Genomic DNA, 20,610 nt, shown 5'->3' on the forward strand with positions numbered 1-20,610 from the left:
TAAATTTGGGTTTCTTTGTTTCCTTGTTAAAGAGGAGGCACATTGAGTTGGAGAAGAACAAGTTATCTCACCTAGTGTACACGCCCCCTTTGGAAACGCCGATCCAAAGTCAATATATAGCCAAGGAGTACGGCGACCAGACCACCTATGACAAAGCGAATGATGTTCACCAAGGTGTGATCGCTGTCTGAAAATGAAAATAAATCAAGTTGTAGACCCACTCACAGTGACTCCTGCCCCGGGGAGAAAAGGCCTAGACAATGTTAGGTGTAGCAAACTGCACAAGACAATGTTCTGGGATTAAACAAAATAGCTTTTATTGATTACAGTGGTAGGTAGGCTTCGGCTGAGGCATTTGGTGTATATATATTCTTAGCCTTCAAATGGAAGGCTGCTGAGCAGGGTCGTGCCTGGGATTAAGGGACCGCCGCAAGAACACTGGTCTACCTAGGTGGTCCTCAAAAACCACTGCTGGGAGTTCTATGGCCTGTTTGGTCTTATGCTTGGCTTCTGGGCAGATTCCCCACTAGACCCCTCTAATGGGTACCCTGTGATCACACCTGCTTTGGACTGGAGGTGTTGCACCACTTTACCCCGACTCAACATTAGACGAAAGGATTCCACCCAATGCCTTATCCGCCCAAAGTTGTGACTATTGCTATGAGGAGGGCAATCTGTATGCAGGGAAATTCCTTCCCAGCTCTGAATACAGCAACCATTAATGAACCATAGCAAGGGCAATGATCCACAGTTACACACTTACAAATTAATTCATGGTTCAAAGTAGTGCATTCAGTGTCATACTGTACCTGACAGTCTGTTAAGACGGTGTTTTGTTTCTCGTCATAGCAACCCTAAAAAAATTAATTATTTAATAATGGGTCCATGTGCTAGAATGCAGTCTGAGAAGTTAGTTAACCTTTAGTGCTGCAAAAGCAACTTATTTTTAAGAGGATATCTTGTGGCCCTTTGGCCCAGTACAAATCTTCATAGGGGGGATCTCCTATATTCTATCAACATTCCAGAATGTTGGTGTATTTTAATTTTTTTAAAAAATCACTATGTAAATATCTTTCAGATATTGCTTTGAGGCAACTTGACATCAAATTTCGATAGAAAGGCACCCACCCAGCAACACCATCAACTGCAAGATATGTATTTTGCCACATTTGACAGCTTTTTACTGGCCCTGATTCTATGCTCATAACAGTTGTTTCCATGTTAAGTAGGTTCCTGTAAAAAAAAAAACCACCACTCCCTGCAAGGAAAAGGCATTACTTGTTTCATTTCTACATGATGGACAGCTGCAAAAGGTGATCAAGCAGGAAAACAGTGTTGAATCTCTATTTTGTACCCAAGGTTGTACGTGTTCAGTTTGTACCCAGTAGCATTTTTCATGATTCGTGTCAAATTCAGAATTAACTAAATAAAGTTCAAAGAATTTGGGTGATAGCCAGCTAAGTAATACTCAGCGTAGATCCATTGAAATCAAGAGATTCACCTTAGGTCCATTGATTTCTAGGGCCCTACTCTGAGTATGGCTTAGTTGGATAGGAACCTGTTAAAGCAAATAATATAGTAAGGCACACTGTTAGATAGCCAAGTCAGAAACCATACCTGATACCAGGAGTTCTATTGGGTCACTCTGTAGTGAGAAAACCTTTGGCCTTTTTTCTGCTACATAGCTGCAACTGTAGCTCCCTTTGTTGTCCCAGCTGACATTGTGAATGGACACTGTACCATGATATAATTCACTTTCCATGGTCCAGTTTAGTGATGGGTCTCCATCCTTATGGAGATAGAACATCATGGCTTCTTTCCCAGTTTCACACTTGATAGTGACTTGTTCTCCAAAGGCAACCAAGTTGCTAGGAATCATGGAAATTGTTGGTATATAAAAATTAGGATCTGTCCACAGAAGAAGAGCAGAAGTGAGATGACCATCAGCACAATATGGCAGAAACTATTCTCTGGTACAGGATAGCAAGCTGAAGCAGGATCTTAGGAAGATAGGAAGCTTATACAGTGGTACCTCTACTTACGAATAACTCTAATTACGAATGTTTCTACTTACGAACGGAGCTCCTTCCGCCAATTTGGATGCAGTTTAGATAGGATTTTTTCTACTTACGAATTTTTAGATAGGGTTGCTTCGACTTACGAATTTTTTCTCCCAATGCATTCCTATGGGATTCGACTTACAATTTTTTTCGACTTATGAATGTGTGTTCGGAACGCATTAAATTCGTAAGTAGAGGTACCACTGTAGTGAATCAGATCATTGGCCCAGCTAGCTCAGTATTTTCTACACTGACTGGCAGTGGTTCTGGCAGAGTTCCAGGCAAGGGACACTTCCAGCCCTACTTGGAAATGCTGGGAACTGAACTTGGGACCATTGGCATGCAAAGCAGATACCCTACCAGTAAGCTATGGTCCACCCCCTTAGAGCAAGGGTAGAGAACATCTTCCAGCCCAAAGGCTGTATACTCTTCTGGGCAACATTCTGGGGGCCAATGCCATTGGTTAGTGGGGCCAATGTGGAGAGAACAATGAATACACACTTTAACTTTGAACGATAGGATAGTTTCCATGCACACCCCTCTCTGTTTTCCACCCAGGCAAGCAAACAACATTGTCTGAGTTCAAGGGCAGGCAGAAGCACACATAGCTGAACTAGACACATAAACAATAAGCAAAACACAATGAAAAGTACACTACTGATTCGAGCGATTTGTACAGAAAGCATAATAAGTTCTATTCAAAGTATTTTAACAAATATAAAGTTGTTGTCAATAACAGTGACAACCCCACTTCTGCCCTTAGGCTAAACAATACCCTGGTCCTCCCCACCCCAAACCCTTTTCTTTGGCAGAGTGCCTCTGTGTGGGCAAGGGTGTCCTCTACTGGGAAAGACAGCCAGGTAGATGATGCTACTCAGAGGGTGAATGTCCTATTGGGCAGCCGGCCAGAGTCTGGAATGTGGGCCAGAGCCAGGCTGCTGCATACCACTTCCCTCCTCCTGCTGCTGCTTTGGCTGGCGGATACTGGTCTTGAGGCAGCCGTCACCTCCGTCCTGTATGCAGCCTGTGGGCAGCCCTGAGGAGCCACCCACTGACTGCATACACCCCACACCACTGCTACCGCCAGCAGCAGCAGCCCCAGTGGGGCGCTCAGTTCGTGATGGCCACCTCTGAGGGAACCTCCAGCCACTCCTCGCTGTCTCCCCCACTGCCCCCCAAGTGGGGTCTAGCAGTGCAGCAGCCAAGCAATGGCCACCATAAAGGGGAAGGCAGCGGGAGAGCCATTCCCAGGCACCATTTATCTTGATTTGCTTGCACAAAGCTCATGTGGAGATTAGAGCATATCCAGTCTTGGCTGAGCATTCATTCTGATTTGTTATAGGGCAGGTTATACCGAAATATGCCACGTTGGGCACCAAAATTCATTAGTCTAGAAGATTGTGAATGAAGATCCTCACCTACTAGGTAAAGGTCCACGGTGTTACTTGCTTCCGAGATGAAGGACTCTGATTGGGGTCTATAATTGCAATAGTAGCTCCCTCCATCAGCTTCACTCACATTGTTGATGAGGAACACAGCATTAGAGCTACTTGTCTCCACTGACTGTAATTCCTTCTTACCATCATCCTTATAAAGATACCATGCCTTGTATGAATTATTGACAGAGCACTGAATGGTGATGTTTCCCCCCAGCTGTGGCATTGTACTAGGATGAAAAGAAATGTTGGGCCTGGGTAGATCAGGATCTGTGGGGAAAAAAGCATATGGCATCACTATTCGACTCATAACTGAGGAGCTAAACCAGGCATCCCTAAACTTTGGCTATCCAGATGTTTTGGACTACAATTCCCATCTTCCCTGACCACTGGTCCTGTTAGCTAGGGATCATGGGAGTTGTAGGCCAAAACGTCTGGAGGGCCGCAGTTTGGGGGTGCCTGAACTAAACCATTTCATCAGCAAAAATATTACACTGCTGCTAGCTCATCCTCTAGACAAGGGCAGTCCTAAAATGTGCGTGTCTAGAGGATGAGCTAGCAGCAGTGCAGTATTGGCAAACATCCTTAATCCGCTTGCTAGCTGTATTGTCCATACAGTTATCATATACTCAGATTCAGACCACACTGATGCCCTTCGTGCTGAATCAAGCAGTTCTGTCTTTTGAGATTTCACAGACATTGTGCTAGCAGTTTCGAAGTTATCCTCAGCAATATTGCGCTGGGAACTTGCTCTTATTTTCAGAGCGGGGGAAAACTGCCAGTCACTATTCTTAGCTGAATTCTGCGGTTGTTCCCTCTTTCTCCGCTCATGTGACATCATTGCATCTGTTCCTAAAAAGACTTACTTAACCTGCTGATGTCGTGCCATCGTGTATATGGACCTCAGAATAGATTGGCATACTTGTAGCAATTGTTGGTTCTCTCCTCAGCTGAAATGTTCTAAAGTAGTTCTTGGTTAAAATCCATGAACACCCAACCCATCCCCAGACTGTCACTGTCAGTTCATCCCTTCTACGCTCCTGTCACACAAAACTCCAGAGCCAATAGGTGCAGAGGTGCCCACCTGACTCTGGTGCCATTGCAGCTTAGCTGGGTGGAGCAGGGTGACAAAGCCAATCTCATGCTCCCACTGATGTGCCTGGACACCCCAACCTCACCAGCACCCTTGCCCACTCCAACTCCATCCTGGTAGACTGCGGTGGAGCTGGTGTTACAAGAGTGGCTCCACCCCATTACAGAGATTGCTACTGCCCCAATCTGTTAGGAGTCACAACTATGCAACCTGGGTATTTACAAACAACAACAACAACAACAACAACAACAACAAAACAGCCTAGTAACTGCAAAACATGATGCAGAATTCTAAGTAGAGAAGATTGGTGGGGGCAGTCTTTTTAGTTTCTCTCAGGTCCCTAGGGCAGGAACGGGATCCTAAAGAGCATGGCACATGTTAGGAGCATGGGAAGCTGCCTTATACTGAGTCAGACCATTGGCCCATCTAGCTCAATATTGTCTATACAGTCATACCTCGGTTTAAGTATGCTTCGGTTTGAGTACTTTCAGTTTAAGTACTCGGCGGACCCATCTGGAACGGATTAATCCACTTTCCATTACTTTCAATGGGAAAGTTCACTTCAGGTTAAGTACGCTTCAGGTTAAGTACAGACTTCCAGAACCAATTACCCTCATACTTCGGGTTAAGTACGCTTCAGGTTGAGTACTCCGCGGACCCGTCTGGAACGGATTAATCCACTTTCCAGTACTTTTAATGGGAAAGTTCACTTCAGGTTAAGTACGCTTCAGGTTAAGCACAAACCTCCGGAACCAATTGTGTACTTAAACCGAAGTACCACTGTACTGACCAGGAGCTGTTCCCCAGAGTTTCAGACACCTGGATATGTTGGGGGTTAAACTTCGGGCCTTCTGCATCCAAAGCAGATGTTCTACCACTAAGCTACAGCCCTTGATATGTCTGTCCAGTTATCCAGAACATGCAGCTTCCTTTGTACTTTCCTATGAAACATAGAAGGCAGATCCTGTAGCTACAACTCAAATAATACCCAAAATTAAGAACAAGGCATGGGACTAGGTAGGATAAGGGCAAAGTTAGTTCTCGTACCTGTTATCTTGATTGTCACCAAGTCACTGGGCTCTGAGATGCTAAAAGGTTTCTCCTTAGCACTGTACCTGCAGCTATAGTTCCCTCCATCCTCCAAGTTAGCATCTTTCATGAAGAATGTGCCCATGGTCCCATTAATCTCTATGACTTGAAGAGGCATTTGTTTTCCAGTCTTCTCGAAAAGGAACTTTGCAGCCCAGGGCTGGCTATGGCAATTGATGGTGGCATTTCCACCCCGGACAACCCACTGAGTGTGAGCCAGGGTGATGTTGGGTTTGGATAACTTGGGATCTGTGCAAAGGAAGAAATTAATCGGTGAAGGCTTTTCCAAACCAATATTTGCTCTGACAATGGATGGTGACATTTACCCCTGAGGGTGATCCATTGTGTGTGGGTCAGGGAACTGATAGACTTGGGTAACATGAGAACTGTGCAAAGGAGGAAATGAGACAACAAGGAACCACCCCCATCACCAGTGCTGTGAATGTTAACAGCCTTCTGTAGGATTAACCAAGATGCCTGCCATGTTGTCCATCACTTCAGGGAACCAAAATATATTCAGTCAGCCTGTTGGTCTTCGTTTTTTTCATGTTAGAGCACCTGGTCCTTTAGAACTCCATGATAGATAGACATTGTAAGTTTCTCCCAATAGAAAGATTTGGCAGTTTGCTCTTATTTATTTATTGAAAACCTTTCTTTCTTTCTTTCTTTCTTTCTCTCTCTCTCTCTCTCTCTCTCTCTCTCTCTCTCTCTCTCTCTCTCTCTCTCTCTTTTCTTTCTCTTCCTTCCTCCCTTTCTCCCGCTCCCTCTTCCTCCCTTCCTCTCTTTCTTTAACTGACTAAGATGTCTGCACTTGTTACAATTTCTTCCCTTCATTCTCTGCCTTCATTTCAGTCCCAACCCAAAGGTTTTCTTCCTGAGCTTCCCTTGTGGATTGCATCGTATTTTCATTTCCTTGTTCATGAAAACTGGTGTTAAGCCCAAAGTGTTTGTATGAGGACTTTCAGCTAGAAATTGAGCCCTCACCTGTACTAGGCATTTAAAGCACGGATATACCAGTTGTTTCTTCCCACAAATAATACTGGGACTTAATTGGTATCCTCACCTAGTACAAACAGCTCCACACGGTCACTGGTCTCTGAAGAGGTGAAAAACTGGGAGGGCTCTGTGTAGCTGCAGTAGAAGCTCCCTCCATCCTCCCAGTCCATTTTGTTGATACTGAAGTTCTTCCTGTCCTCATTTGTCAGTGCTATTTGTAGATTCTTCTTGTCTTCAGCCTTATGAAGATAGAACCTCTTGCTCTGACCTTGGGCTGAGCACTGAATGGTGACTTTGCTTCCCAGTTGTGCAATGTAGCCTGGGATCAGGGAGATATTGGGTCGGGCTATGTTCTGATCTATGAACAGAAAGCAGATTAAATAGTGCATGTAGCATCGCAAAACATCCATCCATGCTTTGTACACATTGTACACAGTGTAATTGTACACATGCTTAGGATGAGTAAGTCTCATTGAGTTTCGTGGTGTTTAGGATTGAATCCTAGGCCATTTTGCAAAGAGAAACATGGTGCCTGGAGGAGTTAGTTTTCTCAATAGTCAGAAACAAAAGCTGACATCCATTTTTTTGTTTTATGTAAGTGGTCATTTGTAAATTACCAATCCTATGGATCATTGTAGCGAAGTTACAAATACAAATACAGTAAAACAAAGAAAACACTCCTTCATGAAAACATCATAATACTATCACCAGAATAATCAGTAATCAAGGACTTTTGTTTCTGGGCAGGCCTCTCAGAAAAGAAAAGTCTTATGCATTTTACAAAATATATAGTGTCAGAGCCTTGTGTCCTTTCTCCCAATGTAAACTAGCATACAAACATTCATTATCCGTCTTCTGAACTTTATTGTGCCAAAATTGCCAAATGGGAAATTTTTTTAAAAAATGCTGATCTTTTTTGAAATCTCAGCCTTGCTGAAAACAATTATTTTATTTTAAAATGCAGTTATTAAGTGACACAGTAGCACGTGCGACTACGGAAAAGACATGGCATGTGTTGTGTGTCCCACTCATGACAGAGATTCTCATCCCTCTCCTTGTGTGAGAAGGATAATCTCTGGGCACCATTATTCTGCCTTTATCAGGACTATGCAAAATGGCCCCCTATGGATGTTGCTGGACTACAGCTCTCATCAACCCTGATCATTGACTATGCTGGGTGAGGCTGATAGAAGCTGGAGTCCCTCAGCATCCGAAAAGCACCATATTGGCTGCCCTGATTAATATATGGTCCCTTCTGCATCCTCAACAAGACTCTCACTCATTATTCCTCAGGCTGATAACCAAGAACATTATTTTTAAAATGTAGCTGGGATGCAGTGGGTATCCATCTTCTCGGGTATCTCAGGTTCAAAGCGGCCTTCAATAATTTAAGTTATCTCTCACGCCATAGTAGCAGCTTTCTCGTGGCACTCAGTTTGGGAACGACTGAGCTTTCTTCATGAATACCAGTGAATGCTTGTTCCCTCTGAATGGGGCCACCTCCAGGTTTGTGGAACAGGGGTTGGGGGAGGACTCGGCAAAGTGCCCATTCGTTGGCCTCTTCCTATTTCCATGGGTCTTCCGGTGGCTTTACTTGGCGGCGGCAGCAGCAGTAAGCAGCAACTGCACCCCAGTGGAGCCACCATGTTACTTTCCCACATTACGTTGGGGCATCATGGGAAATTAAAATGGCAGCATCCATTCCCCACAGCTCTCATTGGAACCTCATAAAAATGATTTGAAGTGTGGCCAGGGACTGCAGTGGGCCCTGCTGGGGCTCTGACGGCTGCCTGAGGATGTCAAATGCTAACACTATCCCTGCCTCTGAATAAAATCTAATCTGAGGGAAACAAAGACAGGCCCTATTTTATCCTGTACTGAAATACTGATTACAATTGTAACCCTATAAATGCTTACCTGGGTATAAGGCTCATTGAACTCAATGGAAGCTTATTTCTCAGTGGACATGGTGCACCTAAACCCCAAATAAATAATGAGTCATGGGAGAGGTATGTAAATGCAAAGTTCACTCTTACCTGTCATTAGCAATCTCACAAGTTCACTAGTCTTTGAGATGATGAAAGGTTTTGACTCGCTGTACCTGCAGCTATATTCTCCTGTATGCGCCTGGTCTACGTTGGAGATGAAGCATTGAGCTGTGGCCTCACCAGTCCCCAAGCATGGCTGAAGCATCTCTTCTCCAGACTTTTGGAGATAGAACCTCATGGGAAAGCTTTTGCTTTGACATTGGAAAGTGACATTTCCCCCAAAAGCAACCAGCTCAGTGGGGCCCAGAGAGATAATGGGTCTAGGAAAGTAGGGATCTGTAAGAAGGGAGATGTTGGTTAATGAAGGACTCTCCATCTTTGCTGTGGGCTGTTTACACCATGCAATTTTGTGTGGTGGAACGGTGCATAGTAGAAAGGGAAACGCTCCATGTTGTCCCTCAGCCTGGAAAGACATCTACCCAACTCTACCCAAGCGACAACACTTTCCGGAATAAAGATGGAAGTTCACTAATGGAAGCCACTATGATGCTGTAAACCAGGAATTTGGTGGGAAACACGAGAAGAAACGGGAAGGCCTTTTTCATCCCCTTTACTTATGTGACCCTCCGAATGTCCTTGGACTCCAGCTCCCATTGGCCACTGCAAGTATAACCAATGGTCAGAGGATGATGGGACTTGTAGTCCAGCAACATCGAGGGGAAGGGATACAGGTCTCCCAGCCCTGCTCTACATAGTCCAGGTACTCTAAGGCCACGTTACAAACATCCAGCAAGCTGGATCAGTATATTTGTCTGAGAGACAATGAATCAGAACCCTTACCTATGACAAACAACTCCAAATCATCGCTGAACTTGGAGGAGATAAAATCCCCCGATGGTGCTCTGTAGCTGCAGCTATATTTGCCTGCATGGTGCGTTTGCACTTCTCTGATGTTAAATGTAGCCGTGTCTCCATCTGGTTTCACAGAATCTGGTTTCATCTTATCTGCATCAGTATGGAGATAGAACCTCTGGATTGGACGTTGGGTTGCGCCTTTGAATGAGCACTGAATAGACACATTACTTCCCAGGTAAATCAGCTTCTTTGGATAAAGGATGATATTTGGCTTTGGTAGCTCGAGATCTGTGAGAAGGATGAAGTCGACTTAGAATGTGAAAATAATGAGGATGAATGTATAAAGTGCATGCCGCTGAACGTAGCCAATTGCCACAGGGTTACGGCCAGCAGCAGCATAACAGGATGGATTGCAGATGAAAGTGGATGCACTATACAATAGCGCAGAGGTTGCCAACTTTTGGGGGGCTAGTAGGCACGTTTCAAATGTTGAGGTGGTGTCCTGGGTGCCAGTTACAAAATGGCTTCTGAGGGAGTGTGGCATAAGACAAAATGGCCGCCACATCTAAAAGAGCTGAAAAAGAAACAGGGTCACACAATTGTGCAGGCATGCAGTCACTCAGATCCACCCCCTCCCTGTCAATAGGGAAAAGGTCCCCACATCAGCTACTGACACACTCACAGAAATGTTATTTGCACCTAACCTTTGTTCAGAAAAGATTGGGTGTCCAAACTGGCATCAACTGAAATGTGGGCCTGTTTAAGGATGTGGGTTCAATGCAGGTAAGAATGAACCATGAAGAGTGGACAGGGTCTCCTGCATTGCAGGCCTGTCTTTTTAAAGACTTTTGTGAGTGCCATAGGGGGTAATGGCCAGGACACTGGCACCCACGGGCATTGCATTGACAAACCCTGTGATAATGAGATGTACGCCAGCTTAAACACAGGAACAGGAACAGGAATGTCTATTCAGCTCTAAATGATCTGCAGCTCCATTATATGAAAGTGACCAGCACAAAACCCTGGACCCACTTGTCTATATTTTGTCAGGTTTTACCCACCCTGCAGGGAATACCATGCTTGTAAATATTACCCAGTTCTCTCATTTTTTATTTTTTCCCATTTTACATTGAGTGGTAAAGGACCAAGGTTCAGATCCAGGTCCAAAATGCTTCAGACTGAAGCAGAGGGCTCTCAGAAGCATCATATCAGGGTCCAAACTTTGGACTTGTCCACACTGGAGTCTAATGTGGACTTGGAAGTTGCTTATATTCTAATAATTTAGTGTCATCCACTGCAAGGAACTGTGATCTTGCACATTTTGAATCCAGCTTTCCCCTGAATCTCACTCTCTGAATTTGAACCAGCACACTGGTGGAGGAAGAGGGGGGGGAGCGCACCGCCCCCGGCACCACGATCCCAGTGGGGTGCCATCGCGGCTGCCCCCACACACACACACTGGGCACCACGCCCCTGTGGGCAGTGCACCATGCCCCCAGGACGTGCGCCGCGCTCTGCAGGCAGCATGCCATGCCCCTGCAGGTGGCGTGCCACGCCCCACCCCCCAGGACGTGCACTAGCCATGCCCCTGCCTGCTCTGTGCCCCTTGGTGCTGGAGCATGAAGCTCCGCCACTGAACCAGCAATCTAATTTTGCCAACTAAGATACCGTGAAAGTACTGCGGTGCTGGGAAAGAGGTGAACACCTTTTTATTCCTGAGGAGTGGACCAGAGTGAAGCCTTCTTATGGACCCACTCTGCTCCCCTCCCCAGGAAAGGCCACCCCCCCCCCCACAGAGCCATCTGTCATTGGTCAATTTGCAGGCAGGCCCTATTCACATAATACAGGTGATGGGCTATTCCTGAAGTCTCCTGTTCACCAGAGGACCTGGCAGGAAGCGATTCCTTCAAGCAATGGCAGGGGGGAGGAAGAGGTGGGGCATCTGGCCACAATGCCACACCAATTGAAGGTGAACAGAATTGGGCCTGTTTTTGCAGACAGCATCACAGGGCTGCCTTGGCTATGACTGTGACCCCTATATGGTTGTCCTTGAGTGACTGACCTGAAGTGAAGACACGAGTCGGGAGTTGATGCATGTGAGCTGTGCAAAGAGCAAGCTCAGCAGAGGCTCCTTTTATTAACACAAATGCACACGTGTAGGAACAGTCTGACCGTTAGGGCTTTTACATCATGAGCTGACACATATGTTTCCTCTGGTATTTGGCTGAACTTGCTCCACCACGTCATGTTCCTACCAAATGGGAAGTGAGCCATGCCTTTCAAAAGGGAGGCAAAGGTCACAGACAGGACATGGTAGACTACTGAGAAAGCCAAAGGTAAGAGTGAGGGTAAGAGTGAGGGCATGACGTGCAGACAGTGTGGCTGTCAGGAGTATGGGCAGGAGTCAGGCTCTGGGGCCTGTAGTGCTTTGCAGGACTGGGGCATGCCTCAACTTGTGCTGGAGAAGCAAGGCGTGGCCACACAGGTGAAGTCCTCAGCTTGTGCTGGAGAGGCAAGGAGTAATCACCCAGGTGAGGCCACTTGAGATCTCACTGCACCTGGTGGCAGGAGCTGGGAGGGATAAAAGCCCAGCATTTCCCTTCAGCTCTTTGCCACAGCAACGCTATCCCTGCCTGGTTGCATCTGGCCTCCTGTTCCTTGGACCCTTGCCTTGTTGCTGCCGTGCTTCTTGGACCCCTGCCTCGCCTTCGCCTTGCTCCTGCCCCGTGGACCTTCGCCTTGCTTCTTGTTCCTGGATCCTTCGCCTTGCCCCTTGCTCCTTGGACCATTGCTTCGCCTTCGCCTTGCTCCTGCCCCGTGGACCTTCGCCTTGCTTCTTGTTCCTGGACCCTCGCTTTGCCTTCGCCTTGCTTCGTGCCCCGTGGACCTTCGCCTCTGCCTTCGACCCTGCTTCTTCACCACCATCTTGCCTCTGGTCCTGACGCCCGCCGACCAGACCGTGACAGTGGCTTGCCTAGGGGGGGAAGTGTGCCTCACGCCTGGTGCTCAAACCGCGGCCTGTCTGTGGGGCGGAGGTGTGCCTCACGCCTGTGGTCAAATCCCTACACTGACCTGTGGTGTCATCACTGGGACAGCTCCTGATTTTGAGGCAGGAGGTGATATTCCCATGAATGTTGCAGTCATATCTGCCATTTCACTGATTTTTCTGAATGGTGAGTGCATGGGCGTACCCAGCATGGGGCAGGGGGACAGCTGCCACCCCTAGAAGCAGGGCAGCTGGAGAGGACACTGCCTGCTGTGCTCCGCCTCAGCCTGCTTGGCTGAAGCGAAATGGCAGCAGCGGCAGCAAAGCTGCCTCCATTGAAAAAAACCTGGACCTGGACCTGGGCTAACTTCAGCCCACACTCCTTCAAGTCACAGCGAGCACAGCACAGAAAGTGCTGCCCCACAATGCTCCATGGCACCTCATACATATACTCCCAAAAACCACATACATATACTCCCAAAAACCACAATGAGAGAAGATTTTCCCTTAGGTCACTTCAAATGTGGAAGATGCAATGTATGTAAATATTTGTTACAGGTAAAGGAGTTTTCTGATCAACACTCCAAGTTTAAGTTCACCATCAAACATTTTAGCAACTGCAATACAAAAAACTGCATATATGCATGGATTTGCCCTTGCCAAAAAATGTACATTGGAAAATGCTCTAGGCCCATCAAACTTAGAATAAGCGAGCACCGTTCCAGAATCCGTAATCACATTTTGGAGGTGCCACTAGTCGAACATTATACTCAATTTAAACATGCAGAGGATGACTTCTCATTCTTTGTAATTTGGACATTGCCGCAAACCCGCTTTCAGCGAATGAACAATGACAGACTTCTACTCCAACAAGAATCCAAATTTATCCATCTCTTCAACACATTACATCCATGGGGCTTGAACAACAGTCTAGACTTTACACCATTTCTATAATCGTCTTTGCATTTTGAAACAACATTGAACTTGACTATGACCCTATGCCTTTAAATGGTCTTAACACATTTCAGTACACATAGATGTAATACTGTCTCTTTAATTTTGTTACAACCTCATTTCCTCTTTCATTTAAATGCTGCAAACAATTTGAGCTAGCAAGGCAAACATATTTGGTACACTTTGACCTGTGAATCTTTGGTAAGCTACCTCTGTTTATTATAAGTAATATAACTTTGTCTTTAGAAAATTACATGTATTCCTGAAATAAGGATTATTATTTTAAGATGGTTTATCATTTAAAGCACAGACAAGCTATCTTTGTACATTATAAGCAATTTAACTCTTTATTTAGAAAACAGAATGTAAGTTTGATGTAAGGTTAGTTACTCACAGATATACCTGTTATGTTCATTTAAACATAGTCTCTGTCTTTTACATATGATAAAACTTTGTTTAGAGACCTGAATGAATTTTTATTATAAGGAGAATTATTCTAAGATTCATTTCAAATTTCTCAATATTCCAGCTGACGAAGAATAGTCAAAACAGGGCCTTGTCCTGATTTTTACTGGAATTTACCTTTATTTGCCTTCAACATTGGGATTGATTCCCATTTAAACTCCACATCACATCAATAAAACCTTGTGAAGATTTATTTGAAATCCATCTTCTTTTGGCCTGAGTTCTTGCAATTTATCGTTTATTTCTGGACTTTCCCAAGAACTCAAATTTCTACTTCAATCTACATTATGTCCTTCACTTAGCTGCAGATGGAAATATTAACTGAGGCTAATGAACCAAGTTTCGGTGGCCCTAGGATGCTATTCTGAGATACTGAGGTGGAATCTGAGCCAAGACCATACCTGTTATCAGCAACTCCAGTGGTTCACTGCATTCTGAACTAGACTTGCTTGAATTGTAATAGAAACAGGTGTACATTCCTCCATCCTTTAAGCTTGCGTTAATGATGGGGAAATGAGCCGATCCTTTGTCTCCTGGTCTTGGACTGGCTATCATCTGATGATCTTTTTTCAGGTAGAAAGTCAGCCCTTCGGTGATGGGTGCCTCACAGAGGATGGTGACATTTCCTCTAGGCAAGACTCCCCAACTGGGAATCAAGGAGATTTTGGGAGCAGGAAGGAGGATCTCACTGGATTAACAGGGAAAGGAGGAGGAGGAGGAGGAGGAGGAGGAGGAGGAGGAGGAGGAGGAGGAGGAGGAGGAGGAGGAGGAGGAGGAGGAGGAGGAATAATTTATATCCTGGGCAGGTCAAAAAATGCACACTGCATGAAACAATTGATTACTTATGAAATATGCAAGGGCCACCAAAATGCTGTCTATGAGCCTGATGGCACCCTTGAGATCTTCCCTTGGTGCCCACGAAGTCTCTGAGTCCCCTCCTGAAACTCACTGTCCCTTTGCTCATGTTTCTATGTGGGGGATGGGGAGGGTGATGAAGCCCTATGTGTTTTCCAAGGCTCAGATTAATTATAAGCCACACTTTCTCTGGGTAGGTGGGTGATCCAGGGGAGGGAACAGAGACACGACCAGGGAGTTTGGTACCCACTCAAAAATTTAAAAGGCCCAAGCAGCCCAGATTTTTTTTTAATGCAAGGTATGTACCGTATGTGCACAGTCCTGCTTCAGCTGCAGGAAAACATTTAGACCAATTTGCATCAGAATGAATAATGAACACTTCTAAGTATGGTAGAGTTTGAGTCTGGTAGAGTTTTTCTAGGTTGCTGTGGAAATGCTAGTAGCCATCATGCTTGCGTCATTTGGGGGGGGGGTGGAGCTGCCAGAACATTATTAATCTGTAACTAAATTGATATTAATGGTGACATCTTTTTTGCTTAATCTGTTAGAAGCAAATAGGTAAGACTACATAAAGAGCAAGTGGCTAGGTGCAGCTCTGACTAAAGTATCTTTACTCTTGGTTCATCAGTGATTATATATATATATATATATATATATATATATATATATATATATATATAAAACTCCCCTGCCCCAGATCTCAGTTCTCTGTGGACTCAGTGTGCTACATCTTTTGTACTCCATGGTCTAGTGGGAAGGGAGTGAACAACCTTGAAAAGTCAATAGCTGATAGGGTTAGTAGGAAGAGTGACACACTGATCCTTAGCTTGGAAAAGTCCATAAAGGTGAGGCATTTGAAGGCAGAAGGCCATTCAAGGGAGAGAGGGGCTGCAACTGCATGGCCTGAAGGCCATGGTTTTCCTACATGTGCAATAGTACTGAATAACCCATACCTCACAATGGGAAACTGGGTCCTGCAAATCAACCCTTAGAACCTGCAGGATATTGTAATAGACAAATCTCCCTCCCTCCTCCATGCAGACCTGTATCAAAGCTCCACAGGTAACATAATCCAAACATTCTTCACCCCAACATTTCCTTACCTTTGAACATATTTTTCTCTTGATCTGGAGAGCAACCTAGAAAGAGGGGGGGGGGGGACAATTACTGAACAGGTCCCATGGCAATATCCCTGCCAAACATTCAACATAACTATTTCTCCATCTGCATGCCTGCAGACAGGGCTTAATCGGAGGTGGGGCTCTGGAACAGCGCCTGGCCACTCATCTTCTATGGCAGGGGTCCCTGCAGGTGTTGCTGAACTGCAACTGCCACCATTCCTGGACATCATTCCTGGTCCTTGGGTTCCTCTAAAGAATCAATTTGTAACACTAGGGTGGCTCTTAGTGGAGGACAATATGCTTCGCTGCCGAGTTATCACAATCATATCCCCCTTTCATTTTTGACTCAGGTCAGAGATAAGGCACTTGTGGCCTTCAGGTGTTGCTGGACAACAAATCCCATCATCCCTGCCCATTGGCCAAGCTGGCAGGGACTGGTGGGAGTTAGAGTCCAGCAATGACTAGAGTACCACAGGCTCTCCACCCTTGATGTAGATCTGTAAGTTTTCCCCGACTAGACCCCATGACACTTGTCATTTCTGAAATTAAACATCTCTCCCTCCCCATCTCTTAGTCTTTCATGGAAAATGATGTTCTCTCCAGTTCCCAGTTCTAGGCAGTCCTTGGCTTTTGAGAATAATAATAATAATAATAATAATAATAATAATAATAATAATAATAATAATTTATTATTTATACCCCACCCATCTGGCCTGGTTCCCCCAGCCACTCTGGGTGGCTTCCAACAAAATATTAAAATACAGAAATCCATCAAACATTAAAAGCTTCCCTAAACAGGGCTGCCTTGAGATGCCTTCTAAAGGTCTGGTAATTGTTGTTCTCTTTGATTCTCACCAAAGCAACAGGATGCTGGCAGCAAGAGTCATGAGGCAATGTTGGGTCCCCAAGGGCTAGATCCAACCTCAATGTCTTCTGCTCTGTTAATGCTCTGCTTTTCTTGAGCCCCCAAATTTGATCTAAGGACACAGGAAACTAGGTTCAGGCATTATCTACCACCCAGTCTATAAGTCATGAGGCTCTGACATGCTCCCTTATAATCAGCAGGAAATATCTCCTGTGATCAGATATCCATTGACTCAGGAAGGAAGGCTCTTCAAATACAAATGTTCGCAAAACCCATTCTGTGCTGCTGAGATTAGATTGCTGACGGTTACGGAAAATAAAGATGGTAAAATTCTGGCTTTGTACTAAAAGAAAAGATAAATAAGCCTTTCAAAGAACTTAAAGGCCAGTTCACCTTTATAGGCTCCTTGTTCTTACTCTGTTGCTGCCTACTGTGCAGGGAGATTAAGGATGGGCCAATATGTCAATGTGAGTTTCTCTCTCTTTCTCGTTTTTCTAGTCTTAAGATCAAGGCTCCACATTTTCATGTTTGGAGTTTTTTAAAACATTTATTTGTAAAAGATAAGAATGGAATGAGATGCCAGCTGAGTGTTGTTTTAATTGCGTGGACAGGCGGAGTCCCCCAAACCCCCAGGCAACCCGCTGAGTGGAATAAAGACGCAAGACAACGTGCTATGGGATTCAAATTGTCCACAACTTTATTAAGATTCAGATGTAGGGAGACCTTGGCTCAGGCATTTGGCATTATCCTTCCCAGTCCCCAGCCGGGGTTCTGGGAGGCTTTGGGGTTATCCACATGTATGGGGGTTGGGGCTGGCTCTGGAGAACATATGTTCAAGCAGAGAGAGCCCGCCCCCCTGTTTGCCGCCGCTGGAAGGGGGAAGTGATGACGCCTATTGACATGGTCAATGCTTCCCCCAATACCCCAATCTTGTTGCCGCAAAGGGGGTGGGGTCTCCGCCTCACGCCCCTCCCTCTAGGAAAATCGCCAAAGAATTCCGCCCAGGACCTGACACTGCCAAAGTTGTGACGTATTGCTACGGGAAAGGCGAAACCTGCCAATGCAGGAAAATTCCTTTCCGACCCTTCAACAGCGGCCTGGACGTAGCAGTGGCTGTGAACCTGCAGAGAAAATGTTAACCTGCAAAAGAAACTTGAATGAGGGTGTGGAAGGTGGGAGAAGCTCTGGAACCAACTGGTGCTTGGAGGTAAGATTCAAATTCTCTTGTGTGAGCTGGACAGTCCCTCCCCTTACCTGGCCATCCCCTGGCAACACCTCCTCAGGCAGGATTGAACACTAGGCTTGGGTAGGCGGAGACCCCTGGCATCCTACCTGGGAAGGCGGTGCCAGCCCCGAACTACCAGGGAGTCGCCTCTGGGATCAGGGGGCTGCGCGCGACCACGCAAAAATCGCCCCCCATTGATGTGTGGAGCGGTCATTCTCGAGTCTGGTCATTTTAATGGTGACAGTTCCTTCTTTAAAATCAATCTATCTGAATTTATTTGAACAGGTGGAAGCGATGAAAAAAACCAAAAAGACAAACGGTTAAGATTGAACTTGAGGTTTGCCCAAACGTCATCCCCCTCCCAAAAAGAAGGAAGGAAGGAAGGAAGGAAGGAAGGAAGGAAGGAAGGAAGGAAGGAAGGAAGGAAGGAAGCAGAGCTGTATACCATGACAAGAAAGTCGTGGTATTTAATAAGGAAGTGGAAGTTTTCAGCCGCCATTTCTTCTGTTCCTGTTGTATGTATTGAACTAAGCACAAGTATGTGCCATTCCTGAAAGTGAAATAGCTGGTCTGTTATTTTGTTTTGTTTTTCAAATATATTTTTTATTTTGTAACAAACAAAGACACAAAAGCAGACAAAATACAGAATACAAAAAATACAAAATGCAAAAAATACAAAATGCAAAAAATACAAAATGCAAAAAAAACATAAAAAAGAAAAACAAAAATTCCAAAACTTCAACATATATCTATTCTAATATCGGTGACTTCCTCATATCCCTTCCAACTGTGTTACATTGTAAATCCTCTTTAGTAATTTCTAAATCTTGTTCTTATACCTTATTTACCATAGAACTATTCTTTTTTCTAATCTTATCTTATAGCATAACACAACATCTCACACTTACTGTTTATTTATAACTACACCTCAATATCAATATTTATCTAAACATTTTTTGTTCCTACAACCTCCCTGTACCTCCTAGACTTCTATTCTTTCCAATAATGTGTTTATATTATTACACTTTAAATTTTTTCCAATCTTCTTCCACCGCTTCTTCCCTCTGGTCTCGGAGTCTCCCGGTTAGCTCTGCCAGTTCCATAAATTCTATCATCTTCTTCTGCCATTCATCTATCGTTGGCTGGTCTGTTATTTTGTAGCCTTCATCAAGAGGGTAATGCACCAAGGAAGAAGACAAAGGGAACTTTCTGTCGTGGCTGTAATATTTTTTAATAAAGATGTAGATTTCCATTCAACAGAAGAGAAGAACAACAACAAAACATCGAAGCACAATTTCAGGCAATGCCAGCTATGGATGTTTTGCAACAATCAGTGGCTTCTTTTAAAGAAGGAAACAGCAGTAAATGCACGTTTAAATTGCTAAATTATATGATACCATCCTTAAAAAGAAAAAAAATAGGTAAGGGCAGGTCTGACAGCTGAACCAGCACTAAATTTGCTAGTAAAGGTTTAAAAAAATTGCTTGTATTCCTTGTTTGTAATTTAAAATCTCACTCCAATATAAAGTCACTCTCACACCACACTGAGAAACCTGTAGGGCATCCTTTTTTAGTATGGTATAATGTCTCCTTCCAAAATATGCATTTAGACATGTAGGCTGGCAGAGGGCCTTCTCGGTAGTGGCGCCCGCCCTGTGGAACGCCCTCCCATCAGATGTCAAAGAGAAAAACAGCTACCAGATTTTTAGAAGACATCTGAAGGCAGCCCTGTTTAGGGAGGCTTTTAATGTTTAATAGATTATTTTATTTCATTTTTCTGTTGGAAGCCGCCCAGAGTGGCTGAGGAAACCCAGCCAGATGGGCGGGGTATAAATATATTATTATTATTATTATTATTATTATTATTATTATTATTATTATTATTCCCATATTCCAAAGACAACAAAGCTAGAAATGAATGCAGGGACATTCACTGGCCAATCCAATCCAATCCAATCAAGGGACTCCTGGAAATCTAGCTCTCAGCCCTCAAATAATCCTCCTTATTATTAGAAATCCATGTTATTCATCTTCCATCTGAGCTTGGACTCCCTTTGAGTTGTGCTGGAAAACTGCAGGATAGACTAAGTCTTCAGAGCCATCATAAGATTTGGCTTCCTCTTGAGTATGTTGGGTTTCCCTCTTCAGATCAGCATAGATGATGTTTTCAGTCTCAGTTGGGGCATCGTGCTTTGGAAGCTGTAGGGAAATGAAAAGCATTCATCACGGTGGCAGAGTAGTACAGTGGTACCTTGGTTCTCAAACTTAATCCGTTCCGAGAGTCTGTTCAACTCCTGAAACAGTTCGAAAACCAAGGCGTGGCTTTTGATTGGCTGCAGCAGCTTCCTGCACTCAATCGGAAGCATTGGAAGCCATGTCGGACATTTGGCTTCCGAAAAAAGCTCACAAACCGGAACACTTGCTTCCAGGTTTGCAGCGTTCGGGAGCTGATTTGTTCGGGAGCCAAGCCGTCTCAAATGTGTCCATTTTTTCAGGAATATCCCTAGTTTAATAACTTAATTATACACACATGCATGCACTCACACATATTTACATTTATTTGTTTATAATTGCAATTATTTAAGTCTACAGTCATACCTCGGGTTGCGTCCGCTGCGGGTT

At 44.7% G+C, this 20,610-nt stretch overlaps 1 protein-coding gene across 1 annotated transcript; it reads right to left on the reverse strand.

Annotated features, from left to right (window-relative positions):
• Positions 1 to 1,457: 1,457 nt before the first annotated feature.
• LOC118094504 (immunoglobulin superfamily member 1-like) lies at positions 1,458 to 16,831 on the reverse strand. The gene is made up of 9 exons (XM_060281245.1): positions 16,754 to 16,831; positions 15,881 to 15,916; positions 14,324 to 14,610; positions 9,503 to 9,805; positions 8,711 to 8,998; positions 6,742 to 7,032; positions 5,637 to 5,927; positions 3,479 to 3,766; positions 1,458 to 1,908 (listed from the first exon to the last, which is right to left on the reverse strand). Exons 1-9 carry the CDS (start codon positions 16,783 to 16,785, stop codon positions 1,592 to 1,594), a joined length of 2,133 nt encoding a protein of 710 aa, XP_060137228.1. The 5' UTR covers positions 16,786 to 16,831; the 3' UTR covers positions 1,458 to 1,591.
• Positions 16,832 to 20,610: the final 3,779 nt, after the last annotated feature.

Source organism: Zootoca vivipara, chromosome 13 (assembly GCF_963506605.1).
Source record: "Zootoca vivipara chromosome 13, rZooViv1.1, whole genome shotgun sequence".
NCBI lineage: Eukaryota > Metazoa > Chordata > Lepidosauria > Squamata > Lacertidae > Zootoca > Zootoca vivipara.